The sequence below is a fragment of the Gambusia affinis genome, linkage group LG21 (assembly GCF_019740435.1).
Source record: "Gambusia affinis linkage group LG21, SWU_Gaff_1.0, whole genome shotgun sequence".
Lineage (NCBI taxonomy): Eukaryota > Metazoa > Chordata > Actinopteri > Cyprinodontiformes > Poeciliidae > Gambusia > Gambusia affinis.
This window is the reverse complement of record NC_057888.1, coordinates 17,441,244-17,461,590: the sequence shown is the minus strand read 5'-3', so window position 1 is coordinate 17,461,590 and position 20,347 is coordinate 17,441,244. Positions and strand designations below refer to the sequence as shown.

Here is a 20,347-nt window from a genome sequence, read left to right as displayed (position 1 = left end):
GTTGCAGATCACTCTGAGGCTTACCAGGAACGAGTGTGTCAATAGTTCTGCTTTCTTGTGGAGTCACAGCGAGCGTTTCCTGTTTGACGATCGACACTTGAAATGTCATAAGAGTTCTGCTTTTCTTTAAGAAGAAAACCAGAAGTTGTGTGTTTTATAAACAACTTCGTACACTAATGACTTTGTAGCATTTTATTGAAATCCAGAATGCCTACCTTGATCTTACAGTATTACAACTCCAGTGTTACATTTGACCATCATTTCCATTAAAATGCAGTAATTTCTCCACTTCTATAAAAGACACTGACAGTTCAACGTGTCTGTTTCAAAATGCTAACCTTGCAAACATGCCTTTTCTCCTTCACATTTAACACCATTCCAATCACAGAAAAAAATTTATTTCCCAGTAATTACTTTCCATTTGCCTTCATCCAGAATAATTATTGTAAACACTAAGGACAGTGATTCACATCAGATCCATGGCTCCCATCCCGCATAAACTCTGCCAAGCACATTTGGGTCCATGGCCTGGTCCAGCAGGCAGTCCACCTGCTGCTCCACAGACAGGCCCGCGGCTGGAAGCTTCGCCCGGACATTGTGCTCCTCAGATCCCAAAGCCACTGCCTGCATTCCTTGGAAGGCGAGATCCCTTTCAAAACCCAGCTTCAGCTCCTCGCTGATGAAATAAACGCATCATGGGACACAAATAATATGTTTGCAGTGTTATAGTAACAGTCTTTGTAGTAGCTGAGTATAAAAAATGTTCTGTGCAAGGAGAGTGCCTTGCCCTAGATGGTGGGACAACTATTCTTTCCCCCAAGCATTGGGAAGAGACTTTATAAACCGTGTACACTACTCAAAAAGTTTGGGATATTTGGCTTTCATTAGAAATGTATGGAGAATGTGTTTGTCAAAATTTGAAGAAAGTTAAAGAGGCAAGAAACTTTTTTTTGCCAAACTCTATACGTCTACCACCTGAAGGAAATCTTGCAGGTCATTCAGTAGAAGGGCATTCAAATAGCAGCTGATGTACTCATAATGAAAACATTTAATAAAAACTACATTATCATACTTGGCCTTCAATATGAACTCCTTAAGATCAGAGTAAATCCCATAAAACACACAACGATTTGAAAGTACCTGGTTATTGTGGCTGGATTAGCGCCCTCTAGTTTCCTTCTGGCAAAGTTCACCTTCTGCAGAGGAAACCAGTTGATTTCTTTGGTATTTACGCTCTGGGTCCACGTTCCTCCTTTCTTCAGCTGTTTCATCTCAAAGTTCTGCATAAAACCAAAGGAGAAAAGAAAAAAAAAGTTTTTATTGTACTTTGAAAATAAAGAGTTTCTCATTTAAACTAATTCAAACATATTAAGATTTTGTCTTTTTTTTTTTTGCACATTACAACAAGAATCCCAGAATGAAAATCTATTTTGGAAAAGGATAAAAGAGGTTATATTTAAGGTTGACCTATGTTAGTATCCTGTACTGCAGGAAACCAGATTACTGAGATAAATCATAATTTTAACATCCAAAATCATAACGAAATGGAAGAAAGAGCAACAACAAAACGCAACAGAAGAGAAGAGAAAAAAAGTCTCTTTCAGTTGAGGTTAGCTCTGTCACAGTCGTGTTATTAATGGAAACCTCAGCAGGTGTTTTGGTTACCTTCCAGTCCAGTGAGGGTTCCTTCACAAACACATCCATGGTGTTGAGCAGCAGGTCCGGTTCAGCTCTGAAGGCTCGCAGGGAGTGGACCATGGTGCTCTGGATCAAACCGGACTCCTTCAACGGCTGGATCAGATTCACAAACTGCTGAGTCAGCCGGAAGGGCATGAGCTCCGGCACCGCGAGGAACTGGAAGTAAACGCAACATTCGACATTCAGACCTAGAGTCCTACGTTTACGCTATCTGTACGTTTGACGTCATTGGGCGTACCTGTGTGGCCGATCCAAACGCATGGCCGAAGTCGATGCCGATCATACCACCGGTTTCCATGTTGATCATGAAGTTGGAACGGTGGCGGTCTCCGATTCCGAGAAGCCAGTGGCTCACGCACAGCAGAGCGTGGGAGGTGATGAAGTGCGATCGCAGCGAGAGGAACGCCTCCGGACCGTTGCACATCTTCAGGAAAGCTCTCCTAAACATAAAACACAAGACCAAACGATCTCTAACAGGCCAACGCCAATCGCTACATCCGTCGCGAAGTTTCTGACGTACTTAAGCAGATCGCTGGGCACGTGCTGCAGGACTTTGAGGAAATTTCCCACTGCGTTGTCACGTTTTGCTTTCCTTGTAAGGAGATACGCAGATGAAAAAGTGGGATTAAAATTTCACACTTGATACAACGGAGACACTTTCCCATGTGAGCCCCAGAAGCACACGCAATCTTCAACCAACTTACCTGTATGACAGTCCATACAGGCTGATGGGAGGATCTTCACCAAAGGTGGAGAGCCATTTATGATAGATTTCACCACACCTGAAACAGAAGGAAGCAGCTGATTGTATTCAGAAATAAGTAACACGTTTAGATAAACAAGTTATCGATTAATGACTTAATCTAAAGTCGTTTTCTCTTGTATCAGAAGGGCCGACCATCTTTTGAGAACATAAAAGGGCAACATTTTCACGTTGCAATTTTTCTCCGATATGCCTCTGGTATTCTGTCATCACAGCCTCGCCTTCATAGAATATCAGTATTTTTTGGTTGAGAAGTTGATTCGGCTCCATCGTGAATCTTGGTCGAATGAGCGATATTAAGATGAAACTTAAGATGCTTCTCCAGTGCGTGTATTTCAGAAAAGAGTATATTCCTTCAAACACCGGACTCCGTTTAGACCGATTTTCTTTCCGTTCCGGTATGGCCCTGCCATCTTTATTTCTGTATCATCTGATTCTACTTAAGACCTGACAAACGGTGTGCAGTAATACTTGAATAAGACCTGATTTATTTAATAAAATAATTAGCTTTCCATGTATCTGAGTGACGTTTCCATAGTACCGAAGATGAAAAGTTAAACATTCATTTTGGTAATGCTATACACACACTGTACCTTTGGGCCTTTTGCTGCTCGTCTACCGTCATTGTGTTGTCCAGGAACTCTTTTAGCGTGCACGTATTTTCCATCCACTCAATCAGACCAATTCTGGAAAGGAAATAAAACCTTATAGTTCTTTTACAGTAGGAGGCAAATATGTTGCCACAGGAAGGACGTTGATTGATTGCGTTCTACTTGGACCCTCTAGAAGTCTATGTAGTAAAATGAATAAATGAATCAGCAACATTTGCGTCCAGTACCTGGTGGTTATGGGGATAACTTGGTAAGTGCGGAGCTGCAAGCCTCGGCGTGTGCAGGACGTATCGTGGCTCAGCACGATGTTCATGACGCCAAACAGCTGCTCGATGCGCTGGTCCTGCCGCAAGTCCTCCCCGCCCTTTACCAAGAAGGGGTGATCCCGCTCGTCGTCCCCGCGGATGATCAGGCGCTTTGGGCGACGCATGGAAGACATCACCTTTACCTGCGAGACGTATGCAGGCGCCAGGTTACTACTGGACATGTAAATATGTTCCGGTTTTCGGTGGATGTGGGAGAAATGCCTACCCTTTCATCAAAGCCAGTTATTTTTGCATGGTACTCCGGTAGCGGTTTAGATCTCCCATCATACTGTCCTGCATTTAAGAAAAGCGGACTAAGCATTACAAAGTATGCTTTTCACATACATAACATTAGGATTATGATAACTACAAGGCATAGGACTCAATGCCATAGATAGACATTAAAACCACAAGCAATAGACAAGTTCACTTTAAATCCAGTTGACAAACCTGGAATCTCCAGCTCGTTGCTGAATGGGTCGGCTTTGAAGCCGCTCAGCCAGGGCGAGTACTCCTTCAGATTCCCCGGTTCCTTCTGAAATCTACGCATGGATTCCATCAGCTTAGTCACCTCTTGCAAAAAGTTTTTGTTTTTCCTCTTCTCGAAAACATTGCAACCATTAGGTCCCAGGAGTTTCTCCACATCTTTGGAGAATTTCTGCAAGGACAACGAAGAGTCCAAGGTCACCTTCTGTCTTCTTTAATACGACAAGTGACTTTTTTGCAAAAATCGACTTAATTTAAGACGGTGATGATATGTAACGTAAAGTAAACGCATCAAAACTTTTACTAAATTCACTACATAATTTGGTGCTGATTATTCTCCGGAAAAGGACCATGAAAACAATTTGAAGCCTGTTAGCTTGTTAATTAAAAAGCAGTGTAAATTAATCAACAAAAGAGGTACAAACTGCTATAGCAGAAACAGACTAACATAAGGGATTCAGTGTGACTGTAGTCCACTTAAATTAACTAGTCAACTAGCTAATTAGCTTGTTACAAATGTAGTTCTTGTGTTTAGGAAAAATAAAGCACACTTGTATACATATCTATATATGATTCATATATTTTAATGTTAAAAATGTTTTTGGACTGTTCATTTGCTATTTTTTGGTATTAACAAAACCCAGCTTCCTATCCACTCTTTAACTAGCATAGCAAGCTAGCTATGTTTTTTTCAGCTAGCTACTAGAAGCTATTTAAATTTAAATAAAAAACAAAAGAAAACTACATGCTAACACATTTTATCTCTCACTTTATAAGCAAAAGTAATGTAACTACAATTATTTTGAATCGGTTAAAATTAGTAAGTGTTATTAATAGTTTCAATATTTTAGCTAGCAAGTTAATGCATTTTAATTTTAGACAAGTCAAACCTTTTCATCAGAGATTTTGTGGTCCATGGTTTTGAGTTTACATGTATGTTGGAGGTGGCTGATGTGGCATACCAACAGTATTAGTAATATTAATAATAATATTATTAATAATAAAGGTTTTCATCACAATTTTCTAGCATGGAAAAGGATAATGACTGTACAGATTTTTATCATTTTGTACAATTTTGTGTCACAACTTATAAAGGCCTATACATATCTCCTCAAAATCAGAGAGGTTTGTTCTTTTACTCTATTTGAAGTGAAACAAAAACAAAGTCTGACATATCATCCTTAATGTTACTTGACAAGAACTTATAGGGTTAACTCCTGGGTAGTTCTCATGAGCATTTCTATCCACCTTCATTTCGATGCATTTTGAGCATAAATGACGGTAAAACGAGGAACCGACTTGTATGAATTTCTTGCGAAACCCTCCATGGCCCTGGGTGTTGCGATCGCAGAGCGAGGAGCGCATCTCCTCGTACATTTCACCCATCTGCTTCTTGCTGAAGGTCGACTTTTCCATTTCGCTCTTCACACTCTCCCACCAATCCTGTCCAAAGCAGTAAAAGCACAAAATGTCCATAAAAAAAAAAAAAATCCTTAACAAAAACAGCTGTTTGATTCTTTGCGTGTGTTAAAATAACCTTAAAAATCATGTCAGGATTCGTGAGCTGCTGCAGGGCGTCCACAAAGCTCTTCACAGCTCCTCCTTTATCCAACATGCTCCTAAGCCTGTTGATACAAAAGGATTGCCAGACAAACAAACAAACAAAAAATAAATAAAATTAAATAATGAGGAATAATAAAAAGAGAATTACTTTTGATGAAAAACAAAAAACCCAAGAAGTCAAAGACTACCTGTCGACAAATTCCTGCTGCTGGTGTCCCGTTACCGACTCCTCGAAGCGGTAACTCTCACTGCTGATCATGAGGGCGTAGACCAGCGCCTGAGGGTAACACCTGGCTACCTGCTCGATGCAGTGCTGCACAGCTATCGCTTCAGGCTTGTCCAGCAGGGCCACCATTTGGCTGATCCAGCTGATGAGTATCCAGCAGGGAATCGACGACATCTGAATACAAACAGCAGGGAGCGATTGTGGAACGTTTCATTTGACAGTTCCACGGATTTTTTTGGATTATTTGCCCCCCTTTGCAACCGGTCTCAAATATACCGTATGGTCGGGCGAACGAACCTCTTTAGTCATGACGTCCAGCGTTTCTGATGGATACAGCTCAATAATCTGCAGCAGGCGCGGAAACCGGAGGCGGGCCTCCTCACAGGTCATCTTCAGAGCTTTCAGCATGCTCTCCACCACGTGCACCGACAGCGCCTCGAGGTCCGGGAACTGACTGACTGCAGGCAAAACGCACCGACAGGAAGAAAATGGTCGCCGTGAAAAACACTGAATCATCTAGAAGGGAGGAAGAATCTAAATGACAAATAATGGTTTTGTTTGGCGTGTGTCCCCACGTGTTCGCAACAATGAAACGTCTCCACATTTTGTCCTGCCGCAACGGCAAACTTCAGTATAAGTTATTATGAGGTGGAAAGATAATGATTCATGAATGGAATCTGAAAGGTGTGGTGTGCTTTTGGATTCAGAATCCCTGAGTCAATGCGTCGCAAAACCATCTTTCACTTCTGTTACTTCTGCCTCCACAACTGGAGACAGAAAGGTTTCACCACTCGATTGGGTCTGCAAATCCATAAGACTTGATCTGAACCATTTACAGCCGTGACTGTAGCGTGTTAATTTTGATTAATGAATTAGCTCAATTTCAACATGTTGAATTTTCCTTAGATATTCCCACGTAAAGGGTGTTGAATACAAATGCATGACGATCTTTTGCACACAATCCCAGTACAATACAATGAAGCTCACGGTTGCAACAAGACAAAAAAAAGGAAAAAACAGAACAAAAACAAGCAGGAAATGCTTTCGCAAGGCGCTGTGAAAGTGAGGCATCAGTCACCGGTGTCCTTCTGCTCCTCTTCTCGCAGCAGCTTGTCGCAGAAGTTAGCCAAAGCCATGTACGTCTCCGAGATGCTGCTGGTCTCCACGAAGTCGTGAGCAAAGGACTGCAGCTCCTCGTCGGCCTTTCTGCTCGCCTCACACAGCAGCTTCAGGGCGTGCTGCTGCAATCCCACCTCAACTTCCTGCAGAAAAAAAAACGGCTTTTTTCGGCAGTTTCAGACAAGGAAACGTGAGACATTTCACTGTGTTTTGAAAAGTGTTTTTTTTTGGTTGGTTGTTTGTTTTTTAAGCTGGAGATAGACCAAAGAGTAGAAGAGTACCTCTGGGTTTGCAGCTCCTGAAAGCCTGACAACGCTCTCTTGTTTCTCTGCGGCGAGCGTTCCCAGGACGGACGGGCTTCTGCCCACCGCCGAGGCTAGGATGTGGAACGACGTGCCCTGGAGAATCTTCTGCCGCCTAAACACTTCAGATGTGGCGCTCTGACAGTCCGCCTCGAGCTCCTCTGGATAAGGAGAGGAGATTACACAAAGTCTCATTCAAATATGCAAACATGAAAAAATTCTAAATATGTCACAGAGAGGGAAGTTCTTATTCACGGTTTCCATCTGAAACAGCCTTAACCCCCCCTAGTGCCAAGATGGAATGAAAAATGCTCCAATGGCGAAGATTAACGTCGTCCAGTCAAATGGTGATAAAATTTACAAGTACCAGTGGTAGAAAAAAAAGCTAGGGGTTTTGCACTTAAACCATGATAGAAGCAAAAAAGCTCGAATTAGCCATTAGCCAATTAGACTCAAATTAATTTTACAGGCTATATTACCAGGAACACTTGGTTCCGGTTCCTAAACAGGAGAGAGGAGAAAAATTAGCTAGCAAGCTCACTTTTTTGCTAGCTAGTTTTTCCTCCTGACTCCCTTTCAGGAACCAGAACCAAGTGGTCCTGCTAATATAGCAGTAGCTACTGCTATATTAGCTGTTAACATAGCAGCTATATTAGCAGCTAGGCAGGGTATACTATCAGCTAGTTACAAGTACCGCCTAAAATGTTTGGCTGACAGAAAAGACTACATGAAGTAATATGTAGTGTATTCTTATACTACATGTAACGCTTTTGTACTTAGAATATACAAGGTTAAACAGTCCTGCCACCACAAAATGTAAGACTTTTGATTGACTTATTTAAGGCCAACTTACCTTTTTTAAAAAAAAAAAAAAAAAGAAAAAGAAAGAAAAAACAAGAATTAAAGCCATTTTAAAGCCTTAATTTTAGATACATAAACTGAAGCCTTTAGAAAGGAGTGTGGACAGGTCTCAGTAATCGGTGTGCCTCCTATTACCGAGGAGCGGGATGGTCTTCAGCATGGCACCGATCTGCTCCATAGCCCCCTGCGTCTGGCTGCGCTTGTGGTTGTAGCTGCTGAAGCTGTGCACCCAGCGCAGCAGCCAGCCTCTGTTGCTTTTGGCTTCCTTGTGAAGTTCCTTCAGCAGCTTGGTGGTGACAGGGAAGTTTTTCTGAAAAGGTTTGAAGCTTAAGATGAGTTTGACAGGATATAATGGCTTAAAAAAAAACAAAATAAGAAACCTCCAATGCTTCCTTGCCTGCTGGCAGGCGCTGTCCGCCATATGCAGCTTCATGGTGAACTTGCAGTCGTTCACGATCGTCTCGACGTTGCGCGCCGGGTCTTGCGCCTCGTCCACCTCCATGCTGTCGCTGGGAGCCGCGGCCCTCAGCTTTTCCCTAATCTTGTCCAAAAAGAAACACCTGAAAAAAAAAACAAAAAAAAAAACCCAGTGAGATTTGTACTCAGCTTTCACAGCTGATTTTCAGTCCCATCCTTACCGAGATGTGATGATGTCGTCCCACACGATCACTGGATCCACTTTGGTGTCGGGATACCGATCAGTCCAAGACCTGATGAGGCTCTTAAGAGATCCCACAGACACTAATAATGTCAGATTAAAAGAGAAAACAAGGTTAAAATGTGTTAAAGAGCTGCAGAAAAGAAATTGGAAAAATTAATTATATATATTTTTACATTTCAATTATGATGGGCAACACTTTTCAATGCAAAAACACAATAACTTGGTAAAGTCAAAAAAGACAGAACTAACTTACAAGTAACTTCTCGGGAAGATACAGGAGCTTGTTTTAAATCAATAACTTATTAACACTGATGAGAAAGTATTAGCTCCTCTTGCAGACTATTTCAATTTTAAAAATGGGAAAAACATGGTAGACATGCCAGAAAGGAAACAATATGAACTACTACTTTATCATCAATTAAGATATAATTAAGCACTAAAAACTACACCAAAAATACTTGGTAAGATTTTAATTTTTTTTAATGTTATTGGCAAAACCTTTCCATATCTTCGGTCACTCCCCAATATTTCTAACACTTGAAATTTACTAATAAATTCATCACCATGATGGTCCCAAGAGTTGGTACATCATTAGGTCAAACCTCATTCCATCTTGCTGCAGCCAATGATTGGAACAACTTGCAAATAACATTAAACCTCAGTATGCTAATGTCAATAACAACTTATCAACTCAGTAAAAACAGTAATACATAATTGATATACCTGATTTCAAATATTGCTGACTTATCCTATGTATATAGTACATTTAGTCAGTACAGATATGGTTGTGTTTTTATTTTCCGTTTTAAGCTGTATGACTTTAAGTTGGATTATAGTTGACATTTTCTGAACAGGCCGTTGAAAATGACAATTTGTTCTCAATTAACTTACCTGGTAAAATAAAAGGTTAGATACAAGAGTAAGAAGGAAACGTTTACGGTTCTGAGATCTCAAGACAGCCGGATCTCACCATCTCCTTTGATGAAGAGCAGGAAGTCCTGGATCTCTGTCAGCGCCTGCACCGGCTGCAGGACGGCCAGTCGGCTTTGGGTCAGGAGTGTATCTACGCTGGAGTAACTCTGCACGAGGCAAACAGACGGTGTAAGACTTGGCAGTCTCTTTGTAGGTTACTTTTTACTCTAGATTAATTGGATAAAATCCACCAATCTTATAAATTTAAACCTTATTTTGAAAACCAAATGTTGAATCACACCCAATCCAATAGCCCAAAAGTATTACATTTCCTCTGATGAATGTTTGCAAACTTCTTGGCCAGTACCTACGTTTTGCCTTTTCTATCCAAAGGAAGACTTGGGACAAACCTCCATGAAGAGCTGCATGGCGTGGTGGGTGTAGTACTTGGCGCGGTCGTAGTCCTCCTGCAGGATGTAGAGCAGGCTGAGCTCCTGGCTGTGGTGACTCTCCAGCAGCTTCTTGCGTTCCTCCACCCTCATGGCGTTGTCGATGAAGCTGAGCAGCGTTTGGTCGCTCTCGCCCAACTGCAGCTGCTTCAACATGCTGCGAATCATGTGCTGCAGGTACATGTCCTGACAGAAAACAGACCACTTTTAGACCCACGCACCTGCAATTTCTGTATTTTTGCTTTCCGTTTAGAAAGCAAAAACAGCTTCTCTCTCTTTTTTTCTTTTCTTTTTTTTACACATAACCACATCTGGTCAACAAAACTGTTTTTAAGAGAAACATAAGCGTGTACGTAGGAATATTTTGTACCAACTAACATACAGATAAAAATATATAGTCATGGTCGAACATTTTAGCAGCGTGGCCTTCAAGTAAGGTGGAAAACATCACTACAATAAGTCTATGTGGTGGAGTTTTTTTCTCCCTCCAGGTGGGATAGATGACACTGATCACAGTTTATGGAAAGATTAATAGGCTATTCCCAAAAGAAAATGAGAAAAAGACAGTTTTCCCAGCCAGAATTTAGATAAAAAACATCTTTATTACCTAAATCCAATTAAGAATCCATGTAAAGACTTGAAAATTAATACAATCCAAATTATTTTTTGCTTGAGTCAGGGAAAGTGAGAACAGTATGGGACTGAGAACACAGCCTTGAGGAACTCCCCAAAGAATAAATGGTTTGATTCAGAGAATAAGACAAGAATGCTAAAAAATGAATTACAAATCTACTAAACCTACTTGTAAATATAAGTGTGGTTAAAAACTAATGGAATATTTTGTTTGTTGTTTTTAATTAGAAACATGCGAAAGAATAAATATAAACATACTCAAAGTAGAGCGTAACATTTGCCTCCGTGCACAAAACCTTTGGCCGGGACAGAAACATTTTGGATTATTAACAATTATTGATAAAAATAACAGCATATTGCTTAATAGTTTTGTGTGGGCTGAAACACAAATAATAGTTGTATGCTCAAAAATGTGTCAAAAAGTAACTTTTTGCTACCTGGTAGAGAGGCTCTGACCACATCCTCTCCAGGTTGGGTGGCGTGTTTTCATCAATGTACACAGTGGAGCAGTACTGAAGAGACTTCCACTCTGTCAGCTGGTTATACGCCTCCATAGCTGCAATTTCCCAGAAATCCTTCTCGGACTCGGTAGGTTCTCCATCCGGCCAGTCCTCGGTGTTCAGCGCCTGCCCGGACAGAAACAGAGTTCACACAAAAACAATCAATCCCCGTCTGGGTTGAGCTTTTTTCTTTGTGTCGTGATCCGTTTTCTTAAAAATACTGCAGGGTTCCAGCAGAAGTACCGCCACAAGAGGTTGCTGTACCTCATTGTAAAGTTTCACGGCTTCTGCAAAGTCCGTGTTGGCTTCGGCTTGGAGGGCGGAACAAGTGATCGACTTTGTGCCGACTTTCCCACCGAAGATGCCGCGCACAACATCATAGTCCGCCAGGTCCCTGTAAAGTCTGCAAAAAAGAACAACCAACGTTAGCCAAACCAAAAACAATTACAGCTTAACTTTTCAAAAGGCAGTCTAGACTGAATAGCAAAGGTAGAACCAATAACATTTTTCTAGCCGATCACTGATCTTTAAAAAATTCAGATTCTGGTCAATACCAATGTTTCTTTGTGTGAAAAGTTGCTAACAATTGCAACAAACTCACTTAGTTGACAATAGTGGAGTGAGTATTGATATTGTGGTTAAGTCTCATCCAATCACGATCAGACAACATTTTGAAAATCTGAACCAATTTACCAGTGGGCCCTTACAAGCCAACTTTTATTTAAAAATAAATAAATATTTTACAACTTTATCCATAGGTAATTATTCTTTTTTGTGTATTTAGAAATATAAATAAAAAAAATATAACTACTTCTTCCATTCATCCATTTGGGGCCTTCTAGATTCAGGGTTTCTGGATTTCACCAACTCATATATTAAAACTTTTGAGATTATTATGAATTAAATTTGATACCAGGAATATACAAAAGAAAATTGCCCATTTTATACAGTATTGCCTAGATTTTTTGCACAGAAAGCATGCATCTTCACATATGTCGCCACTGGCAACAGAAGTGTCAGTGGCGATGACGAACGTCCTCCAGCGAACAGGCGCTAAATTTCCCCTTATCCATGACAGACGCAAACAGCTAGCTAGCCAGCAGGGTTTTCTACCAGCTAGTTAGCTGTAGCCTCAGAGAACCTAATGAAGACTCAAACTTTCGAATCTGTAATAAATTATATGAGATTTAATAAACCTGCCACGACCAAATTTAAGACCTGTGATTAACATATTCAAGGCTAACTTACAGGTTTTGTAATGTATTTAAGACCTTTTAAGGCCTTACTTTTAGATTGATGAATGTACGTCTTTTAAAAGATGTCTGACAGCCTGAAACCTGCTGCCTCTGCGCTCACCTGGCCAGGTGGATCCATTTGTTGGTGTCCGGCGGGATTTCTCGTCGTCCTCGCGCCCGTTTGGCGGGGCGCTCCTCTGGCTCGGTGGCGTGGAGCAGACCCTCCTCCAGCAGCAGGATGCCCGACGGCTGCTGGAGACTCACCAGGCAGGTGGAGCTGACGGCGCCCGGATCCAGCTGCTGCAGCTCTCTCTGCTGGTAGCACATGTCCTAAAACAACAACTTCTCATCAGTCCCCATCACAAAAAAGTATTTTTTTCCCCAGAACGTTTCTCATTGTCACGTTCTCACCTGTATGCATGCTATGAACGGTGGGAAGCAGAGCGTGCTCTTATTCAGGAATGTGTTCATGTTGCACCGTAGTTCCTCCTTGATTCTTCCACTTTCCTGCGGAGTGTGTGTTTTATCCATTTCTTGGAGGATGCCGGCAAAGAGGGAGCTGAAGAGTTGCTTGGCTAAGATCGGGTCTCTCTGAAGGACAAGCAAAAATATCCATCGTCAAAAACAAGATGATATTTTGCCAGATTTTCTACTGCAGAAACAGCCTTGCCTGAGCTAAAGCTTGAAGGGGAGCGATGAGGCTGCTGTACGGGATCTGGATATCTGGGAAGTCGCCCACTCGGTAGTTCCTATACAGAGTCACCTGAGCTTCCTTCCGCAGCCTCTGGTCAGCTTTTTCTTCCTGCGGGAGAAATCCAGCCGGCATTAACGCAAATAATACACACAGACATACGCTGGTTTGACCGTCTGGAGCTCGGATCTCGGTCTGACCTTCCTCTGTCTCTGTTGTCGGATCTCTTTCTGGGCAAAACCCAAGCTGACTTTCTCCTGGTCCTTCAGGAATCTGCGCCTCAGCCTCAGAATGTTGCTCCGTTGCTCGTTTTCAGCTGGCGGACAACAAGGTGTAAAAACATCGCGGCGCATTCAGGGTTTCCGGGAAATGTTCTCGTCAAAGTTCTAAACATTTTCACGTATTTTCAGAATTGATTTTTAGACCATTTTTTTAAGCGCAGACGCAAAAGTTGAACTGTGTGAAGCTGGACGGCTGGAAAGCATCTACTGTTTGAACTGAATATGAAAGGTTTATTTTAGAATAATAGTGATAATAATGGTAGACTTTATTTGTAATTCCTTCTATATCTTCAGATGTCAAAAGGGTACAAAAAAACCCAAACAACCAATTACAATTGATAAAAATAGCTTGTTTTATTTGTAGCCCTTTGATATCTCAAGGTATAAAGGGATTATAAATAATATATATTATTATTATTATAAAACAAAACTTGATTTGTATTCAGTTTAAAAAGAGAAAAAAATATTTGTTTTCCTTCCATCCATCCTAACAGCACAAGTTTTGCATTTGCAATTTTAAAGAATATTATCCAAAAATATAAATACATTTAAATTCTGAAGATATCTGAAAAGGTTTGTTATTTTAACGAGAACAGATTTCAACAGCGTTTAACAAGTTTTATATTTCATTATTACTCCTATTTTTTTAACCGCTTTGACCTTTTGTTTGTTCTACATGGGTAAAGATTTCGATCCGGTTCCTTTAAAGCCGACCTCTGGTGCGACTGTCCACCTCGTCCGTGGACGCCGTCAGCCGCCTCAGGCCGAAGCCTTCTCCCACCGGTCGTCTCGCCGCTGTCTGACGCTCCGATTTCTTATCGAACACAAGCAGCGAAGACAGAGACTCTGCGCTACCCGAATAGTCTGCCAGGGTATCCACGCTGCTGCCAGTTAGCCAGTTGTAGGCCGTACGCCGACCTAGGTAGGACAAAAATAAATAAACGTTGAGTTTAATATTACTTTTTGAAGTTTGCCAAACATACGGGTTGCCAGCAGTACCTGGTGTCTGGGTTTGACTAAACTCTAAGGAGGTCTGTGTTGCTCTGAGTTTCCCTTTCATGGATCCGGACTGGGAGGCCCCTGAGCTCTCCGGGCCCTGAGAGCTTTGGGTTTCAACAAACATGGGTGTCATCACTGTGCTCCTGAAGCGCCAGTTTGAATCAATGACGTAGTCCTGCAGAAAAAAAGATGAATAAAACCATAATTAGAAGCTCTATTTGGACATCCTGAACGAAAAAAAGTAGGGGAATTGTGCGAGGACCTGGAAGGTGCACTCTGACAGAGGATACTCAAACATGTTCCGCGTGAAGTCGGGGCTCTGGCTGGTCATCTCCAGCAGCAGGTTGGTGGCCAGGCTCAGAAAGCAGCGTTCTATCTGGCAGGAGTACAGCGAACGCAGCACCGTCAGCATCCGCTCTAGGGTGGCAGAGGGGAGGCGCTTCTCCTGACTCCAGAAGTTACGGACATAAAGCCTGGGAACAAGGGAGACCGTCGAGTCATTCGACAAATCGAGTAGTAACAATGTCTCATTTGGCCAAGGTTTCAACTGGTGGCTGCTCACCGAAGGCCTTGATTTTCCTCTGAGAGTCCTTGAAGTAAAGTTTCTTTAGCTGCATCCAAAATCTCCAGCGACGTTTTATCTTTCATGCTTTCTTCGTCACTACGGGCAAAAACAAACACAAAACAACCAGGGAGACTCAAAATTTGAAGTTTAAACTTGAAACGTTTTCAAGACTTTTTACACATTATAACCAGAGCTGCTAATAAGCAAGAGCAGTGCAGCGTAACTTTGACAGGGTTCTCACAAGTTTCAATAAGTCAAATCTAAGATATTTTAAAGACCTTTTAAGGCCATTGTGAATGGAATGGCACATTTTTAAGACCATCATGACACATTATCAGTGACATTCAAATTGGAATTATGACAAAGAAATCTTTTATTCTTATCAGTATCAAGATTCAACATTATGAATTAAGTTTATTAATGTGAAAAACATTAAATTACCTCAGTGTTAAAACAGTCAACAGTAATCTTTTTAACCCAAGTCAAGTTCCTGACAGGACTCTATTGCATGTTTACATACAAAATGATCCCATATACATCTGAGCTAATCTCCTTTAGCACCAATCTCAGTTTCAAGGAAAACAGTAATGAGTGTTTTTTTAGGGTACGCTGGAAGGGGAGCAAACACATGGTTAACACAGACTGACGTACCCCCTGTTACAACATCAGAAAAAGTAAAAAAAAAAAAGGAAGACATGACAAAATGAAATTTAAGACATTAAAAAAATATATATATAAAAATAAATCCTGCCTTTTTAATACTTTTTAAGGCCTGAAATTTAGAACATGTTGCATTTTGGGCTTTTTTAAAAAGACTTTTTAAGGCCTCATCATGAACTCTGCTCTGATCCAGCTTGACACATTGCACACTAGAAGACTGACCCATAGTTGTCCTGGATCCACATGAGGATCTCGTACATCCTCTCTTTGCAAACGGGTGAGGGGTGAGAGACAAACATCGTCACCGCTCCCAGGAGCTCCTGCAGTTCCACCGGACTCAGTAGGGCAATTATCTTGTGTATGATATCCAGACACACCCTCTGTCTCGCTTCGTCCCTGAAAGAGGCAAAAATAAGTTCAGCAGCTGCAAATTTGACAAACTAAATGACAAATCCCAGTAAAATTTAGAAGATAATCTTAGACGTAACAAATGTTTTGGTGCACTACAATTCATTATTTGTACCCAAGGTGAGAAAGAGAACAAAGCAACTATTGTTGGAGCAATTGTATGTTATTTTGAAAAGACATTTTCTGGTATTTCAGGGTTTCTGCAGGTTTCATCAACTCAAATTAAGACTTTTAAAGACCTATTAAGACCATTAAGAATGGGATGTAAAACCGATATCTCCACAGAATGCAGGATTATATCCACAAAGCTAGCTAGCAAGGGTATGTTAGCAGTGACCGGTAGCCTCCAATGTTTTGACCTGTGATTTAAGCATATAAAGCCAACTGTCAATTTTCAAAACGAATTTAAGACATTTTAAGGCTAACCTCATATTTTTAAGGGGGAAATGTACATTATCTAGTGAAAAATCTGAACTGCAGTTCAACACGAGTTCAATCAACCCCGTCTTTGTTGTGGTTTAGAAACTAATCACAATCTAGATTACACTTTCATGAAGGGGAAAACGACACCTTCCTGCGACATCTTTCAGATGTTTGGGACCCACCTGTGGCTCATCATCTGGATGAAACCTGAACTCTTCAGCTGCAGAAAGATGTCTGGGATCACATCGGCTCGGCTGAGCACGCACTCCAGGCAGAGAGTCTTTAAGATGCCGTGCAGCTTCGGCAGCAGGGAAAAAACATGATTGACGAACCTGGAAGTAAAAAAACAATGTATATATGGCTGTGGTTATCTTGATATTAAAAAAAAAAAAAAAGGTCACAGCTGTTCATTTATTCACCCACCGATCCATAAAGGGCGGGAAGTGTTTGGTCACTTTATTCAAGCAGATGATGAACTTGTCATCCAGGTCTTTTTTCTTCAGATCCATTATCTTGGTTGCAGCGAGATTGAAAAGTTCTTGCTGTTGCTGTTATATGAGCAAATAAATAAATAAAAAAACATCAGTAGAAATATTCTAATGTATAAAGGAACACATAATTAGGCAAAATGAGATAAAGTCATTACATTTACCGTTTCTGTCATGCTCTTCAGAACGAGGCCGATAATTTCCGCCGCAGCCGAGTAGACATCTTTATATCTGGTAAAGGTCAGGTTGTTGCTGAGCGACTGGATGTACCTGAACATGCAAAGCACAAAGAAGAAAAGAGTGACCTAATAGGTCAATAACGTGTGTTGCACACGATGTTAAATTCACATCGTGTGCAACACAACTTAAATGTGAGCACATTGTTATTAGCGGATAGAACATCTGAGCTGAAAAAGGTTGCGGTCGCGATTCCCACCTCTCGTACTCAATTCCGCACGAAGCGTCGTAGGCGGGCAGGTTGTTGGCCAGGATGATTCCCAGCAGCTGGAGTCCGACAGAGTTGTCTTTGCTGTTTGGGTCGGTGCCGCAAAAACGATCATATATTAGGCTAGTGAGGGGAAGAATAAAGAAATTTTTTAGAAATTAATGAATATAAAAGAGAAATCCTGTCATTTTACAAACATTTCATGCGGATTCCCAGGATTTTCTTCCATTTCGTTGCTGAATATCCAAATTTCTGTTTAAATTTGACGGAAATTCAAGTCACACATTACTGTCAGCTAAACATTTAATTACTCTGAGAAATTACCAGAGGGTGTCCTCTCGTATTGTCAGCTTCCACTTGACAAATAAAAGCAGGAATTTTTAAAGAGACAGAGGCCTGATTTTAAGGGGTTAAGTTGCATTTGATATATATATACATATATATATATATAGCATTTTCACTGAAGTTAACATGGTATCTTGATTGTGATATAAAATTGCACTATGTGCCTGTAAAATACATAACACTGCCCCTCTGTTAAAAAATATGACTAATGCAGCTTGTGACATGCAAAGTGTGCTCAGTGTGTCACCTGTAAGGCACATGCAGGCAGTTTTTCCAGCACTCTACCAAAGTGCGGATGATCTCCAGGTTGTGGCGGAAAACGGCCCTTTTCGGGTGGAAGCTGTGCTTCATCAGAAACTCCAGCAGCCGATTGGCGAGGACTTCATCTCTGGGGTTTCCCTGGAATGGACGTCGTTAGTGAGATGATTGCCAAACTGACTGAGAGATGGCAACATCTCGAGTCCAACTGCCATTATTAAATTTGTCATTTATTTAATGCCTTGGAAATGATTAAATATTAATAGCCAGCAGCAATTAGCAAACACCGAGCAGAACAGCGTCATCTCTGTGGTTCTCTACATCTCTGCTCTCCTCAGTGCATTGCTAAGTGCTCTCCTATGCATTGCTATGGCAGGCCGCAATAAAAATCTAATATATGTAAAATTTTCTAGCCTAGCTATACATTTATTCCCATTGAAACTGACTAAAAGGAGGTAAGGGAAGGCTGTCCTGTCTTTATTCTCAGCAAGAAAAGACATTTATAACGAATAAAACAAGGGTGTTTTATGCTGCCTATCTGTGATTACATCACCTTTATTTTCAAAGAATTAAAAAAGTTGAACATTTCTTGTTAATGAAACACAATCTAACATTTCTTGACCAGTTCACAATCAAATTGCTTCAAAGGGTTTCAATGACCTCATTCTACATAGCTTTTCAGTGCAGTAAACTTGAAAATCCTCAACTTCGGATCTTTTGAGCCTCAAGTGTTTCTCTAACCTTTGGCGTGACCAGACTGGTCCAGGACAGAACTGTGACCACAATATCCACCACCATGAAATGGATCCCCACTCCTCCATTGCTTCCAGACACGACCAGCTGCAGCAGCGGCCCGAGCCAGTGCTTGGCATACGGCCGGAAGACCTGCAAGATAACGAATAATCGCGTATAACGGTGGGGGTGCTATGGTAAAATGCTAACACGTTCACGCCACCTGAATTTTTTTCCCCACACACGTTGCTGTGTTGCAACTACACACTTTTTAATGCAATCCATCGGGATTTACAGTGACAGGTTGTTACAAAGTAGCGGGCGACTCTGATGCGAAAGGATAATTAGGCACAATTTTAAGTAGTTTTCAAAAAATTAAAAGCTGAAATAATCGGCGTGTATTTTTGTTTAATCCCTTTTACTTTGAAACCTAAAGAAAACAGAACACAAAAAATAATTTATGCTAAATTAAATGTTCTTGATTTCCAGTAGCAGTCCGTATAACAACATATCTGAAGAAGTCTCTGACTGGAGGTTTTGTTGCTTCAGTCTCATTGCTACATGCTAACAGCTCAACTGATGGGCAGCAGAGACGACATTTCACAGTAACATGTCCTGCTTGACGCTAGAAGTTGTTGGCCAGCTCAGCTAATCCGCCTCATTTGCTTTTGCTGCTTCTCTGTAAAAAGAAAATGTCTTCAAAAGTCAAATATCTAGCAAACAGAGTTTAGTTGTGTGTATTCTAAATCCAGATTACCTGGGAAAGCCGTAGAACCAACAGCAGGTAATATAGATCAGAACATATCAACACATATCATTTATGCACAACTTAGTTGCATTTTTACACAAATCCCAAAGTAAAAAAAAATAAAAATAAAAATTATATATACAGAATTAAAGCTTGAGGTTGATACGTAATAAAATGTTAAGGGGCGTGAATACTTTGTGTCATTCACCTCCTCTGTGTTGATGACCAGCTTTGAGATGAAGAGTCGGATGTTCAGAGGCGTCGCTGGGTTTGCCAGTTTCCCGTGCAGAAACTTCATCCACGGCGGAAGCTCGTCAGGCGTTGTTCCCTGTTTCAAACGAAGCAGACGCAATAAACACAAAGTTCTGTGTGTGTTCTTACAGCGATCTTGCTTTATTAAAAGGTAATTTGTGACATATTTTGATGCAAGGTCACAGATTTGGGCAAAACGCAGCCAACCTGCTCGATCTTAGGCGTTATGTTGCTCCTCTGCATGTGTTGTATCAAAGCCGTCATGGTGGCCATGCATTCGTGCTGATTTAGCTCGTCCATTTCCAGATCCACCATCCCTTCCGGGGCGGGACTTCTGTCCTCAGTTTCCTGCCCAAAACACAGGAAACACAAACAACCGCAGCTCAGTTATCACACATCGAAAACCTAAAACCGGACCAAGGCCCGTCACCATAACAAATTTTGCTGGACGGTAAATTGTCCCAGAAATCTTTGCAATAAATTTTGAGACCATTTTCAACTTATAATAATAAGAATAATGGAATATTAAGTATACCCACTCAAAAAAAACAAACAAACAAACAAAAAAAAAAACAAGCAAACTTAAATTTCTAAAGAATATTTAATAGTGGAATTGGAAAACATTTTAAACATTCAAAATACGTCTTTGCAACTAAAATGGCTAACTAGAAAAAAAGGGAAATTCATCACTTCATACTGAGTGTCCAATGTTTGCAGTGTGTTTCAAA

At 41.0% G+C, this 20,347-nt stretch overlaps 1 protein-coding gene across 2 annotated transcripts in view; it reads right to left on the bottom strand.

The window, feature by feature from the left end:
• Nucleotides 1–177: 177 nt before the first annotated feature.
• The window catches only part of prkdc (protein kinase, DNA-activated, catalytic subunit), a 41,519-nt gene continuing 21,349 nt past the window's right edge, over nt 178–20,347 (bottom strand). Inside the window, exons 47-86 of one of the 2 annotated variants that reach the window (XM_044104612.1) lie at nt 19,827–19,967; nt 19,576–19,695; nt 18,629–18,772; nt 17,877–18,028; nt 17,276–17,407; nt 16,998–17,109; nt 16,775–16,899; nt 16,534–16,683; nt 15,743–15,916; nt 14,858–14,956; nt 14,558–14,768; nt 14,296–14,470; nt 14,011–14,214; nt 13,216–13,331; nt 12,995–13,126; nt 12,736–12,915; nt 12,446–12,654; nt 11,354–11,492; nt 11,027–11,215; nt 9,918–10,142; nt 9,566–9,674; nt 8,573–8,675; nt 8,332–8,494; nt 8,070–8,244; nt 7,053–7,234; nt 6,731–6,914; nt 5,950–6,110; nt 5,615–5,826; nt 5,401–5,488; nt 5,163–5,306; nt 3,828–4,035; nt 3,604–3,671; nt 3,300–3,520; nt 3,055–3,147; nt 2,403–2,480; nt 2,219–2,290; nt 1,937–2,138; nt 1,666–1,854; nt 1,141–1,280; nt 178–676 (exon numbers count right to left, since the gene is read on the bottom strand). In XM_044104612.1, the coding sequence (XP_043960547.1) occupies nt 472–676; nt 1,141–1,280; nt 1,666–1,854; nt 1,937–2,138; nt 2,219–2,290; nt 2,403–2,480; nt 3,055–3,147; nt 3,300–3,520; nt 3,604–3,671; nt 3,828–4,035; nt 5,163–5,306; nt 5,401–5,488; nt 5,615–5,826; nt 5,950–6,110; nt 6,731–6,914; nt 7,053–7,234; nt 8,070–8,244; nt 8,332–8,494; nt 8,573–8,675; nt 9,566–9,674; nt 9,918–10,142; nt 11,027–11,215; nt 11,354–11,492; nt 12,446–12,654; nt 12,736–12,915; nt 12,995–13,126; nt 13,216–13,331; nt 14,011–14,214; nt 14,296–14,470; nt 14,558–14,768; nt 14,858–14,956; nt 15,743–15,916; nt 16,534–16,683; nt 16,775–16,899; nt 16,998–17,109; nt 17,276–17,407; nt 17,877–18,028; nt 18,629–18,772; nt 19,576–19,695; nt 19,827–19,967 (6,126 nt within the window). In that variant the 3' untranslated portion in view covers nt 178–471. The remainder of the gene's footprint in view (nt 677–1,140; nt 1,281–1,665; nt 1,855–1,936; nt 2,139–2,218; nt 2,291–2,402; nt 2,481–3,054; nt 3,148–3,299; nt 3,521–3,603; nt 3,672–3,827; nt 4,036–5,162; nt 5,307–5,400; nt 5,489–5,614; nt 5,827–5,949; nt 6,111–6,730; nt 6,915–7,052; nt 7,235–8,069; nt 8,245–8,331; nt 8,495–8,572; nt 8,676–9,565; nt 9,675–9,917; nt 10,143–11,026; nt 11,216–11,353; nt 11,493–12,445; nt 12,655–12,735; nt 12,916–12,994; nt 13,127–13,215; nt 13,332–14,010; nt 14,215–14,295; nt 14,471–14,557; nt 14,769–14,857; nt 14,957–15,742; nt 15,917–16,533; nt 16,684–16,774; nt 16,900–16,997; nt 17,110–17,275; nt 17,408–17,876; nt 18,029–18,628; nt 18,773–19,575; nt 19,696–19,826; nt 19,968–20,347) is intronic. The other variant, XM_044104613.1, reaches the window with a different exon arrangement.